This window comes from Manis pentadactyla, chromosome 15, assembly GCF_030020395.1.
Source record: "Manis pentadactyla isolate mManPen7 chromosome 15, mManPen7.hap1, whole genome shotgun sequence".
In the NCBI taxonomy this organism is placed as follows: domain Eukaryota; kingdom Metazoa; phylum Chordata; class Mammalia; order Pholidota; family Manidae; genus Manis; species Manis pentadactyla.
The window spans coordinates 54,884,689-54,898,595 of NC_080033.1; the positions used below are offsets into that span (position 1 = coordinate 54,884,689).

The 13,907-nt window shown below is 43.3% G+C and overlaps 1 protein-coding gene across 5 annotated transcripts in view; it reads left to right on the forward strand.

The window, feature by feature from the left end:
• Positions 1–1,668: 1,668 nt before the first annotated feature.
• The window catches only part of PHAF1 (phagosome assembly factor 1), a 30,621-nt gene continuing 18,382 nt past the window's right edge, over positions 1,669–13,907 (forward strand). Inside the window, exons 1-4 of one of the 5 annotated variants that reach the window (XM_036897655.2) lie at positions 1,669–1,757; positions 1,864–1,983; positions 7,442–7,524; positions 12,279–12,362. In XM_036897655.2, the coding sequence (XP_036753550.1) occupies positions 1,920–1,983; positions 7,442–7,524; positions 12,279–12,362 (231 nt within the window). In that variant the 5' untranslated portion in view covers positions 1,669–1,757; positions 1,864–1,919. The other 4 variants (XM_036897657.2, XM_036897658.2, XM_036897660.2 and 1 more) reach the window with 4 other exon arrangements.

A 13,907-nucleotide genomic window follows, 5' to 3' on the forward strand; every position in this document is an offset into this window, starting at 1 on the left:
CTTTTTTCCCTCCCACACCCTCACCCCACCTGCCCCACCCTTGGCCACAGGAAATAAATCCCTCCAAGTGTTTTTTGAATAGAAGAACCATTTCTAGTCTAATTGGGTTTTTCAGACATTTTAAATTGACTAAGATTACTCCTCACCAAGCTTAGACATTTTCTTCCGTGCTTTCTAGGCCAGCTGCCCAAATAAACTTTCCTAAACACATCTGTAATGCTTGCCATGCATGGCAAGAGATAAATACCACTTGATCCCTGCCCCTTTTCTCCTCCTCCATATTAGGATTATTGATAATTTTTTATCTTTCCAGAAATGTTCTCCCTTTTTGGTATGGCCAGTGTTACTTTTATTTGTTTTTAGAGATAAAAAGGACCACATGCACAATTTTGTATCTGGCTTTTTAGAGCTCCTTCCACATCAGCATATAGAGATAGGCTTCATTTTCAAAAATCCTACTATATATATTACAGTCTATTACATATGTCAGTGTTCTATTATACATATCTGATAATAAATGTGCCCTAATACTTACCAGATAACATATGCATCCTATTATCAGAGTTTAGTTAGCCACTTCCCTATTGATGGACACCTCAATGACTCAGTTCTATTGTTATAGCATATGCTGCCACAGTGGACATCCTTCTCCATGTTTGTTTTAATGCCAGTTACAGTGTTTTCAAGTTTTGGTAGAGCCAAGTTACATATATTCCTAGCAAACTGGTTTGAGGATTTAGCATGTTACTCTCTTCCCTGCTAAAAACCTCCCTCGTTAGCTCCCTAGGACCACAAAGCCTTTAATCCCTCTGGACCTTATTTTTTATGTCTCAGGGTGCTGTGAGAATGTTCAGAGACTACTTCCTCCAGAAAGCTTGGCTCCAAAAAGGGCCTTGGTTGCCTTTCAGAGTGCCCCAGGGCAAGAGCCAAAACTCTGGCGAAACAGGCTACAGAAACCAAACCTCTCCTCCGACTTGCAGTTGAAACAGGCTCAAAGGTAGCGGAGGTTTGGTCAAGACACACGGCTTTGGCAGCAAAGCTGACTTTGCACGAGTTTGAGCTGCTGCCAGCAACCTCTGGATCCTGGTCCCGGGGGCTGTGCTCATCTGGACGTGGTCGGGCGGGTGGCCGGCCTAGCTCTTCCCCTTTATTCATATTGCTCTCCCCTAACTCCCCCAAGCCCCTGAAAGTGCATTCGAGCACACTCCTCACACGCTTTCGACCCGAGCCCCAGGGGCGGCTGGGTAGGGAAGAAGTCGTTTCTGGACACCTAGAGCCAACTGCAGCCGGTGTCAGGCTCCAAACGGGGGTGGGACTTCGGGACTCCGCATCCTCCCTTCCCTCTGGGCTTCAGACAGTGAGCCCTCGGAACTCGCACTTTGCGCCCAGTGGCGCAAGTGAGTGGGATGTACGTGTGAACGGCAAATGGACGTTGTGTAACTATGTCACGTGTGTGTGCCGCATGGTGTACTCATTCTTGTGTAGACGTGAAATGTGTGCAGTATGGCGTGCAGGTGCGGGGCTCCTCGAATCAGGATGCTGATTCCAAGAGCGCCCGCCCAAACCCTGGTACTGTCAGGCACCCTTCAGCCTTCGCCTAGATTTGCGCGTGCGCCGTTCCACCTTAAGCTCCTCCCCTAGATTGAAATCCCGCCTTTGCCCCGCCCTCGCCACACTTTACGGCTGGGCACGCCACTTTTGCTGCAGACGCTCCAGCTGCCGCCGCTACTTCTGTTACCGCGGCTGTTGCTGGTGAGGTGAGGTGAGGTAGAGTGGGGTTGCGCGGGTGTTGCCGGCGACCAGGGAGGAGGTGGAGATAGGACCTGCGGGAGCCGTGGGTCAGCCCCTGCATTGTCTCCTCAGCCCCGGTCCTGTCTGCGCTGCCGCAGGGAGGCCGCCCGGCCCGGCGAGCCGAACCAATGCTGGATCTGGAGGTGGTGCCCGAGCGTTCTCTAGGGAATGAGCAATGGGAATTTACGCTGGGTGAGTGTGGGGTTCTCCCTCAGGACCCTATTCCCTAGTCCTTACTTCCCTCCTGGCCTTTCCCGCCTCTGGTGTCTGTCCCTTATTCCCGTGTGCCCGCGGATCCTCGGCTCTTTAGTCCCTTCGGCTCTTTGGCCTCCAGGCACTAGATAGCCGCGCCGCTCAGCGCGACCCGCCGGTCTGCGGCTCCGTCAGGCCTTGACGCCCTCGCTTTAGGCCTCCGCAGGGCCCCTTCCGGGGCAGTGGTAAAGTAGTAGTAATAACAGTGGTTGACACGCCCCAGATACTTGACACAAGTCCAGGCCTTGCTCTCCTACTCGTGATTATCTCAGGTATGCCTCCTCGAGGTCTGAGGGTATGTACTGTTGTTATCCTATTCCCATTTTACAGACTTAAGTAGCTAAAAAATGACTGACAGCCTTCAACGCCACCGTTTAAGGTGTCTCTTTGCTTTTCTGGGCTGTGGGTTGCCTCCTCAGAATGGGAAATCTAGGTCCTGATCCCATAATCAGGTGTTGGGGATCTGCTCAAGGAAGTTGAGAAGAGACTGTGTGTGTTGAAAGAACGTATAACTTGTGCCCTTCGTGTTTTTTAATGTGGACGATGTGGTGTATTCCTAAACCCAGACCTTAGCTGAGTTAAAGATTGAATGAAATAGGAGTTCTGGGAAAGTAGCATTTAGTTTGTAGAAAACACAGCTTGATTTTTTTTCCTTCTGTTTTTTGGCCCAGTTTTCCCTATCCTGAAGTCATTTCCTTTATATTCAGAAAACCAGTGTGTGTTTACTTTGATGCTACAGCATGAGGGAGAGGAGTTGGGGAACTGGTGTTGGTGCTGTTTGTTTGTGCAAGCCTGAACTTTTGTCGTACTAATTTGGGCTACTGGACAGAGTCAACTTCTCCATTGGGCTTTAGCTTATTCTTGAATCTGGAAGACTCATGTCTATGGAGACAGGGTAGGTGAGAAACTGCAGACCAGATTGCTGACAGGGCCCTCCTGGTGTTGAGTGCCTATAAACTGAACTACAAGCCTCTTTTGGATTGTAGGAAGCAGTTTAATTGAGAGGTCTTAGCCAACTTCTCTCATAACTTACATCACTCCTACAGAGTTCTTTTCAAACTTTTAGCTCATATGAAACTTCCTAGCCTCTTGGGAAGCACCAAGAGCTTGATTGGGAAGCTGGTGATATCTTTACCTCCAGACCCATTCATCGTGCTCATGCCATTTGACTTCTAGTTAGGAAAGAACCCCCTGTACCCACAATTCCACTCATACCAGAATTTCACAGGGCAGAGTGAGAATCACAGCCATAGCTTCAAACTGTGTTTCAGTGTGACTGGGTTGTGGATTTCTGTGGTACAGTCTTTTAGTCAAAAGTGGTGATGAGCATGTCAGTTAAGACAAAGATTTCAAAAAAACTGGGTGGGAGTTCAAGGCTTCTTCTGTCAGCTGTTGTTTTGATATCTTGACCTCCCATCCTAACTTCCAGTTTCCAGGAATCAAAGGTTTGGGTAATTCTTTCAAGCTTTCTAAATAGTAGCCAAAAGCAGTGAAAAGAGCATTTCTGTACATTGGACCAGAATTTAACTTTGAGGGAAAGCTCATAGAGGAAGCCTGAGCCTTGATGATTCCTTTGCAGGTCTTAAAAATCTGCATTTTTAAATTTGTCTGCATAAGAGATAGTGGTAATTTAATTTCCCTAAGCTTAAGGAAAAAGTCATTTTTCCCTCTCTCTCAATCTTCTTCCCAGTCCTCAACACATTTAAAGTTTAACTGGGACTGATAGGTAGGAATACGACTAAGAAGTGGGTCTGTGCTTTAGAATTACATACCTAGGCTAGAGAACTAGGCAGTGGTTAACTAAAGTCACCACAACCCTGTAAGGTAGTCTCCATTTGCCAGATGAGGAACAGGTTCAGAAAGGTAGAGATCATAAAAAGTAGCCTAGCAGAGATTTCCTGCTTCCCCCTGCTCTGTCCTTCTGAGGATGATTTGTCTCCAGATTTCTTTTTGGAATCTGTGCAAATGCAGATGTATCTAGCCTTTGCCATCATCCGCCTGGCATCACAGTGGGGAGCTGCATCCAACTTCTTGGCTGTCTTCCTGGCTTTTGTGTAACATTTGGAGATTAGGGAAATGCCAACAACACAGGGACAGGAAAACCTAGACTAAAAGGAATCTCTGAGAATGTCACTGATGGCTTGACTAGTGTGGAGTAAAGGCAGTGCAGACTTGAGTTTTTTCAGTGAGTTTTGCAGACTACTGGTATGGAGGCAGGTATCTGAGTTTGTTTTTAAAATTAGTCTTGAAATGCCCAAAGAAGGTTACTGGAGAACATCCCCCAGAATACTGATAATCTCCAAGGTTGCCTCATTCCATGGAGAGACTGGGTGGCTCACTCTGTAGAAGGCATGTTCTTCTGTGGACGCTGCTTACAAACATTGAAAACTGAGTAAGAAATGGTCATATGCCCTGAAAAGTTTAGTCTAGTGAGAGGGAAGGATTACAGAAATAGTTCATTTTATTATAATGAGGTAGAGGTTATGTAGGATGCTATGGAAAGGGAGAAGAGACTTGATCTGACCTGAGGGTTCAGGGAAGGCTTCCTGTCAAACTACAGGAACTAGTACCATTCCTGGAATCAGGAAGGACCAGGAAGGCCTATTGGAAGTCTACTGCCAGATTTCTCTTCTGCGCTGTCTCCAAAGACATAAATCATCCAGTCAAATTAAAAACAAAACAACAGGAAAGATAGGTGGTGTGTGTAAGGAACTATAAGCAATTTGGTATTATAATTAGAGCATAATGTACTGGTAGAAGAAGAAAATAGGTTCCCCAGGTTTCCGGTTCTCTTTCGTAAGTAGCTGCCTGGAACAGTATCAAGGAGTCTCTTGGTTCAGTGGGAAAGAGGATCTCTGTTAGTAAGATGTGTTGAGGGCATAGGCTTAGGAAGAAAGTTTGGAGACTAGATTTGGAAAGATGGGGAAAAAGGTGCTTTCTGGCTTGAGTCAGAGGTATTGAGACCTAGAATACAGAAAAGCAGCCAGACTCAAAAGATGAAAACATCACTTCTAATCTGTCAACTTTTTATTTGCCTTTGGTTATATACAGAAAACAGATTGAGATATGAGTCAGAAATTAAGTGGTTGGTTGGATGAATGAACAAATGAGGATGGGCAGAAGGAAATACTGCCCATCACAGAGAACTGAGAAAGAGGAACAGCAGGAAAGAGTGGTGTTGATAGAGTCGTGATGAGAGTTCTCAGAGGGGAAGGATAGTCACCAGGATCTATGATACAGGACCTCTGTGTTCTATTTAATTGCTTTGTTTCACTCATGCAGAGCTCAACATATATATAGGACCACCCACTATCGTGCCAGGCATGGTGATGGGTATACAGCAATGAGTAAGACAATGTCTCTGTCCTCAAAGAGGTATAGGGGAGACTCTAACAAATAAATGGGATAGGAGGCTTCATGAGGTAAGGCAGTCAGGCAAGTGAGCTGTGAGCCAAGACCTGAAGAATGAGAAGGAACCAGCTATGGGAAGAACATTTCAGCAGAGTCAAGAGCTAGTACAAAGGCCTAAGATGGGAATGAGCTTGACACATGTTAGGAACAAAGGGAGGCATGGGAGCAATGGAAAGAAAGGTGAAGGTGGACAAGGTCCAAAGTATTCAAGACCTTTAGGCGATGGCATGTTTTATGCCCCTGAAATGGGGAGCTGTTGGAGGATTATAAACAGGCAAATGATAAAGTCTGTAAGATGTAGGATTTGTTTAGACAGCTGACCATATACTTCACACCCTTTTTTGGGTTAGGTGACTCTGTTAGAGCTGTGACAGTGTTCTGGTTTCTTTGCCATATATATGGTTGGTTCCTTTCAGAGGACTTTTATGGCCTTCCATTACCAGCAGCTATGTGACAACTAGTCGTCATGGCTGTTCTTTCTCCCCAGGTCACTCAGGACCGGAGGACCTGAAGATTCCAAAGCCAGGAATTTGATGTGATTAGGTGGAAAAGAATCCTCTCTCAAGAAACTGCTTTGTGCCATGTGGTCAGAGAAGCCATGTAGCCTTCTCTTTCTCAACACCTAACTGAGCTTATTTATCTTCTCCGCAAGGATGTTGCCTGTCAGAGAGAGACAGCGTAGATGCTCCTCTGTTTCAGTAATGGCAAAGCTGGGTGATGCTTCCACCTTGTTCATATCCTCAAAAAACATTCATTAAGCTTGTATTATGTGCTAGTCCTGTGTTACAGAGGCTGAAATACCTTGTTTAAGATCTCATTCCCTCCAACTTTCTTCAAACTGTAGAATGGACCACTGAAGGAAGGCAAGATTGGATCATTGTTTAAAGTAGACGGGTCACATGTTTTTTTTTCTTAGATCTATTAGTGTTGCATTTTATTTTTATTTATTTACTTTTTTATTAAGGTATCATTGATATACACTCTTATGAAGGTTTTACAAGAAAAACAATGTAGTTATTACATTCACCCTTGTTTTTGAGTCCCCCCCATTGCAGTTATTGTCCATCAGTGTAGTAAGATGCCACAGAGTCACTACATATCTTCTCTGTGCTACACTGTCTTCCCTGTGACCTCACACACACCATGGGGTCACATGTTTTTAACCTTCTAATTCTTTGTGTGAATAACACAGGCATAGTGTCTTGCATTCATGAAGCAATTGGTCTTTGTTTTTGGATTGTCTGGGACTTTACTATGGATTGTGTCTCTGTAAGTTTCTTTTTGTTTGAAATAAACGAACTCTGAAAACATACTTCTGGTGTTCCCTGTGAGTCCCTGGGATCTTGGAGATGTTGGGTTTTGGATTTCTTAAACAGGGAGCATATATAAATTTGTTTATAATGAGCCATGAGTTCAAAATCAGGTGTTAGGATTTAGAGGATGTTTGTGGGTTGATGGCCAAGGATCCAGTGGAATCCTTAGTAAAATAAGTTGATTCTGGTAGATGTGTGATTTTTAATTTTTTTAATGAGCCCTTACAAGTCATATGCTCCTGCAGGTTCTCATTTGAGAGATGAGACAGATGCCAGAAAGGAAGAGAGGAAGGACCCTGCCCTGGGTGATAATGTAATCCATGGTAGAGTGAGAACCAGAGTCATGCTGTCAGGGCTTTTCTCACTCTTCTTTGGTTCATGCTGACTTTGCTTTCTCCAAGCCCTTTCGCCTGATTGGGATCCACACAGAAGTCCCCATTTCCGTAACACTTTTTGTATATTCTCTCCCTTCCCTTATGCAATCCAATTATTTCCCTTAGTGCTTGCCACTAACTTTATTCTAGCTCTTACTGCTTATTGAACTTTCATTTTTTCATATGTTTGTAGTCCTTAGTGGCCCCCACTCTCACCCCCAGGCTTTACTGCAGGGACTAGTGCCTAATACAATGATAGATAGCTCAAGTAACCACACAGATGTCCTTGCTTTATTTCAGGAATGCCTCTGGCTCAGGCAGTAGCCATTCTTCAGAAGCACTGTCGCATCATCAAAAATGTCCAGGTTCTCTACAGTGAACAGGTGAGTGGTAGATGATTTGTTTACTGAAGCAGCACCCCTAATCAGTGAGTCACCTTCAGAGGCTGATGCTCTGTAAGAGGCTGACTGGCAAGAATTGCTGAGTCAGTGTATTTGAATGGGAGAATCTCCAGCACTAGTCAGTTACCCGGGACATTTCTTTGATTCTGAAACTTTGCTTCTTGATAATCTAGTGCTGCCAGGTTTGGAAGAGCAGTAATAACTGAACTTTTTTTTTTTTTATTGTGTTTGACTACCTACTGGCCCTTAGACAAGGACTTGTCAATGGGAGGTCACCTCAGGGACCCTGTGGTTCTTCTAGGGGCCTCTTTTGTGTTTAAAATAATCTTTTCTGCTTTGTTGATTGTTTTGGTATGTGTTTAGGATTGTTACAGTGCAGATGTCTAGCTAGAAATTTTTTCTGATTTAAGGTGGTCTCTTAAATGTTGGGCAACTGTCCCAGGAATTAACCCCAATCGTAAAGTATTACATGCACCTACAAAGACCTTTCCAGTTTACAGAAAGAGTGTATTTTAGGTTAGCACCAGAGGACTTTCTGGAAATCAGGAATTTTTGTATTTGGTTTTATAAGTAAAGTGAGAGACTGTTTTTTATAGGCCTTTAGAAATAGGATTCTTCTTATCTGTCTAAAAATGGAATCTCCCTTTTACTGAACCCTCTGAAACCTGTGATTCTTCTAAGACACAGACCATATGCTGCCATGTAGAGCAGCCTTTGTGATGCCCAAGTGTCAGAAACCTCAGGGAATAATTTTAAGCCTATACTGGCCTACAGAGAATATCCTTTCTGTATACTGGCCTACAGGATGTCCTTTTCTGAAACCCTTTAAGTACCAGTTTGATGGTTTTAGTTACATTTGTTCTAATTAGTTTCAGATCCAAAAGCAAATGACAACTTATTTTTTACATAAAGAATGTTATGAATTAGAGGTGGGTGAGATTTCTGTGAGGCTTCCCAGTTTGGATTAATGTCAGAGTTGAGCCTGTTACCTATACCCAGACATTACATTCTACAGTACTGTACCCCACTACCAGCCTAGTGAGCTCTGTGTGACAGGTACTTCTGAGACAGGGACTGCATAATCTCCAAGCAAGTGCTTGGATAGTCTTGTGCCCATCACAGAATGAGGGACTTGTAGGAGTGGGCCAGGTGTTCCTTGAGTCACAGTGCCAAAGTGAGTTCTCATTTATAAAGTGAACGATGGTGACTTTTCCTCTTTGTTACACTCAGAACAAAATGTAACAGATCATCCCTAACCTAATCTGACTTTCAGTGTTAGACCATAAGGGAATTACTCATGACAGGTAGCAGTCATCAAAACAGGGATAATGGGCTTGCTTCTTCAGCTTGTAACCACCTGCACATTCAGTTAAGTCAGATCTGGGTACTCCAAGATTAGATCTATTTGAAAATAGGCTTAAACTTTCTCAACCAATTTTTAAAACTGAAGCTTGTATCTTATATCACTGCCTTCGTTGTCTGTTCTAATTTTTGGGTACAAATATTTGCCTTCGTTGTCTGTTGTTTTAATTTTTGGGTACAAAGATCGTTATAGCATTAAGTTAATTTCCCCTGATAACATCTCAGCAACTGGAATCAGTTAGAAAACATGGGGTTTTTTTTGGGTTTTTTTTTTGTTTTTTGTTTTTTTTTTAGGAGCGAGCAAGGTACAGGCTTTTATTTAGAAATTAAGTGAGAGAATAGAGCTCCTGGCTCAGGCCAGGAGGGGACAAGAGAGCCCATAGTGGTGTGTTGTCTAGGGGGTTTTATAGGCAGTTGAGGATTTTTTGAGAACATGAAAAAAACTTAGGGGTGTGGACTTGCATCACCTGCCCTGTACTCAAGGTGGGCTGGGTCAAAGTCTGATTGTTAGGACTGACAGCAGAGTCACTGATTATGCTGATATCCTTGCAGAACACTCAAACATTTTAGGCTAAATTGCTTCTGGCTTTTTGACTTTTAACTGATCTTACTGAAGATGTTTATATTTTTAGGTATCTTTCTCTAGAGAATTAGTGTGACCTTTACTTTGCATAATGCTTAACAGAGTTTCAATGGGGATTCTTTGCCCATTGTTACATTGCTTTGACTGTAAATATTCCACCTTGCTTTTCTCGGAGACTCTCACTTTACTCTAACTACACTCATGGTCTCTGTCTCATTCCCCCCTCTACAGATGGAGACCCTAGCTGCTGCTAGGGAAAGGGGGCGATGACTGCTCTGGCTGCTTCATGCTGAGAAGGGGTGCATAAAGGGTGCAGTTAGGTCTCCATCAGTGGTCATTGGAGAGGGCTTCAGAAGATGGGCATTTCTAGGTTCCATTTCTATTACTATTCGCAGTTTTGTGGCTTAAATGACAATGGTTAAAGATCTGATGAGAGCTTACTGTAAGACAGTTGACAGGGAAATTTGGATATTTCTCTGAAGTTATCCCGGATGAGCCCCCAGAGATGATGTCGGGGTTCTTGTTCACGAAGCCGATGAATGAGCTTCACAAACACTCAAGGTAGGAGAGCAAGGTACAGGCTTTTATTTAGAAATTAAGTGAGAGAATAGAGATCCTGGCTCAAGCCAGGAGGGGACAAGAGAGCCCGAAAACATGGGTTTTTAATTCTAGACCTTGGTTCACATCCTTGCTCTTCACATTTCTTAGTTGTGCAACTTGTGGCAAGTTAATAACCAGTCTGTTTCTCCTCTGTAAAATGGAGGTAGTTTCCTTAAAATAGAATAACCTTTTGATGAGATCAAGAGGAGATGTTGTCTCAGAGCTTGATATAGTCCTTCCTAAACAGGGGTCCTTTTCTCTTCTGCCTTCCTTCCCTTCTTTTCCCATTTGTCACCTTGCTTCCCATAAGTTCAGGGAATAGTTTGGCCCTATTAAACATTTCAGAAATACTTTCTTGTCTCTAGCAAATCACACCTTGAAGATGAAATATTCATATCAAGTGAGTCGCATCTTTCTTAGAGGGAAAAGATGTTAACAGCTAGCAGCAGACAGCTTTATTGAACTCTTTCATATGGAGAACTGCATAATGCTGGGCTTCAGGAAGGCTTGCCTAAATACCATGTAGTACATGTATATTTTGGTTCTGGTTCTGGAGATATAAAGTACTAATAACACACTAATTGGGTGTGAGGATGATTTACTTGCTTTGGAAAATTGCTTAGTTATGTCCTGAGTTGAAACAATGCCAGGAAAAAACTGATCAGCTCTTGGGAAAGTGTAAGAAAATTCAGATCCTCCCAGCATTCCTCTTCCATGCAAGGATCTTGAAAGATGCTAAGTTGTTCCTTCATCCTGCTCAACCTCCATGGAGTGACCCTCTCAGAAATGGAACTGTGTATTCTAAATTGTAAATAAGTGACCTAAAGACAGCTTCATTATTCTGTTATCTTCTTGAGATCTAATGGTTTTAAACATTCATTCAGATCAACTGGAAAATTACAACATTCTTTCTTCTAGTGTTTACCAGGCTTGGTGGTACCACCTGGGCCTGCTACCTTGTGAAGATCAGTGGGGTGGAGGAGAGCATACAGTCTGAGCTAATCCCTGAAGGCTCTTTGGAGAGAACTTTTCCAATGAGGCTCATAACCTGCAGTGGCACCTGGCTTTCCAGCCTGTGTCTCTATCTCTGACAGCCAAACTTCCATCATTCATTGTGCCTACCTTGAGAAACTCTATTAAGAAACTTCTGAAGACCCTTTTGAGAACTGTGTGCCAGTTTCAAGAAGGGGCAGGATTTTGAGTGGTGGTGTTTTTCTTCTGCTTGGCAACCTGGTTCAGGGCTATGGAGAGTCTTCAGACATTGAGTCCTTGAATTGATTGCATTGGAGCAGAGGCAGACTGGTGGGGCAGACATAAGGGTAGAGTACTGTATGCTGAGTGCTATGCGTGGTGCTTTCTGACCTACTATCTCTGTCTCACAACTCTGCAGGGAAGGGCTGATGGTATTCCCACAAAGAAACTAGAGCTCAGAGAAGTTCTGAGAGTCATTTAAGGTCACCAGCTGGCCAGGACTCAAGGCCAGCTCTGTCCACTCCTCTGTGCTGCTACTCCCCTCCCCCTGGGACTCAGAAGGGGCTAATGTAGAAATATGACTCTGTAGATTTTAGTCTTTTCAGAAAGAAGCACATGTGATATGGGATGGTGGGGAGGGAAGGAAGGAGTAAGAGTGTCATGTCATATATAATCAGGTACTTCTTTGTCCTGGAATGTGGTCTAAAACAGTCAAAGAATAAAATGTGTTCCCTTGTGGGTGGTACAACCTGGGAGTGAATGGACATAGGATCAGCTAACAGGCATTGAGTATTATCTGATCTGATGAATTTGGATCTTGGCCAGGCCTTTGACATGACCTATATTCCTCATCAACTGCTCTGTAGGTTTGACAGCAATAAAACCATTCTATAGATGATCCTGTACCCCCCCCACACACAAAAAGCCTATATACTCACATAATTTTGGCCCTTTACTCCAGCTATTACTACTCAAAGCATGAAAAAGAGAGCTCTTTTCAGCCAATATTATATGAAGCAGCAATGTTGGGCTGGAAGTAGAGGTAGAGGACACTGCATTCTCCTAACAGTCTGTCTCTGGCTTCCAACCTCATTAGCTGGGGGAGAGAGGGGCTGTCTGCACTTAAGTCCCCTGTGCATCGCATTTAGATTGTAAGGTTTTTAGTAGGTGCTGATGAGTAAATTAATTGCTCAGAGTGTACTTTATTTTTGTTTTATAGTCTCCTCTAAGCCATGACCTCATCCTTAACCTGACTCAGGACGGGATCAAACTACTGTTTGATGCTTTCAATCAGAGACTTAAGGTAACTATAAATAACTAAAGTTTCATGTCAGGTTGATTAATATGACCCATTGTGAGATGTTTCTGAAACTTGTAAGCTGGAGTAGACTTTCATCGTCTGAATTCAGAGTCTACGATGTAGGGGCTGAAGCTGTGCCTGTTTACCTAAAAACGGGGAAGCTGAAGGGTGGTTAGAGAGAGACTGGGAAGAATCCACTCCCAGGTTCCAGGGGTGAAGGGCAAAGAGTGTTGAAGATTTGCTGAAAATGCTATGGGGACGGGGCTTTGATGTTGAATAGTAAAACAAGGGAGGAGCTAAGTATTTGGCATAGATTGTCCTGAGTCTTTAAATAAGGTATTAGAAATCCACAATAGGACCAAAAGACGAGTCAGGTGTATATATCTTGTTTTTTCATTCTTAGGTCAAACAATATGACTTGGAAGATAAAAAATGGAACAGTTCTTCCTGAGATACTGGGGCTTAACACCACCAGCACTGAGTTGCTTCTTTAACCCCTATGAGGAAGTGTAAACAAACAACTTGCTAGTATTTAGGGTTGTCTTATTTGTGTTCAAGTGCAATTTACTAACACCTGTTTCAGTCCAGGATGTTTTTAATACACTGTTTACAAATGCCTGAGCTTCACAGTTTAGTCATGTGACATCAGACTATGCCTCAGAGTCATGAGGTTGAATGTGGCTCTGGGCAGCAGCATGCCAGAGCCATTGTTAGGCTGTGGAGTTGCCTTTCCAAAAGACTTGAGTATTACATAGTTCTTGTCATCCCACCACAAGTGAGATGCTGAGGAGACAAGACAAAATATGAAAAAGAATCTGTACATGGAATGAGAATTTCTCATTTATGATGGTTTTTCAAAAAGCAGAATTGGATGTGAACATTCTTAGCCCCACAGTTCCTTTGCCTCTCCTGGACTCAAGTCATCCTGTCTTTACAGACCAGAAGTTTCACACCTTGAAGGGGCATAGGATGGTCTTCAATGTGGTTTCATCACAAATTGGGGGGAATTAATCTGGAAATTTATCTTTGACTCAGAAATCCACTTCAGGAAACGTAACTGAAAAAGACAATGGTGAGGGGAGTGTTGCCAGATATTTGTAACAGGGCTTCTCATAGTAACAAAAAACTAGAAGTAATGTAAATGGACAATAAAGGGGGATGGCTAGGCAGCCCATCATAGAATCACAGCATGGTGAGGACAGTGTGTATTTAGCAAGCATTTGGTACATGTTAGGCGCATGGCTGAATGCTTCCCATGCATTTCCTAATTTAATCCTAACAAGCCTGTGAGTAGTACTATTTACCAGCGAGACAATGGAGGGACAGGATTAGTGGTGTGCCTGACACCAGGCTTTTAACCCTGTATTACCAGTATGTAGTGACTGATCACTGGGATTAGAAATAGCTTAGGTTCTGTTGGTAGACATGGGAAATAAATGGGATAAAAGCTGAAGAAAATGATGTGAGCACACTATGCAGAAATGTGAGGGATAAGTATATTTGAATGGTAAAGGAGGTATATAGAACCTTCTCTTCTGCCTCTGTGGG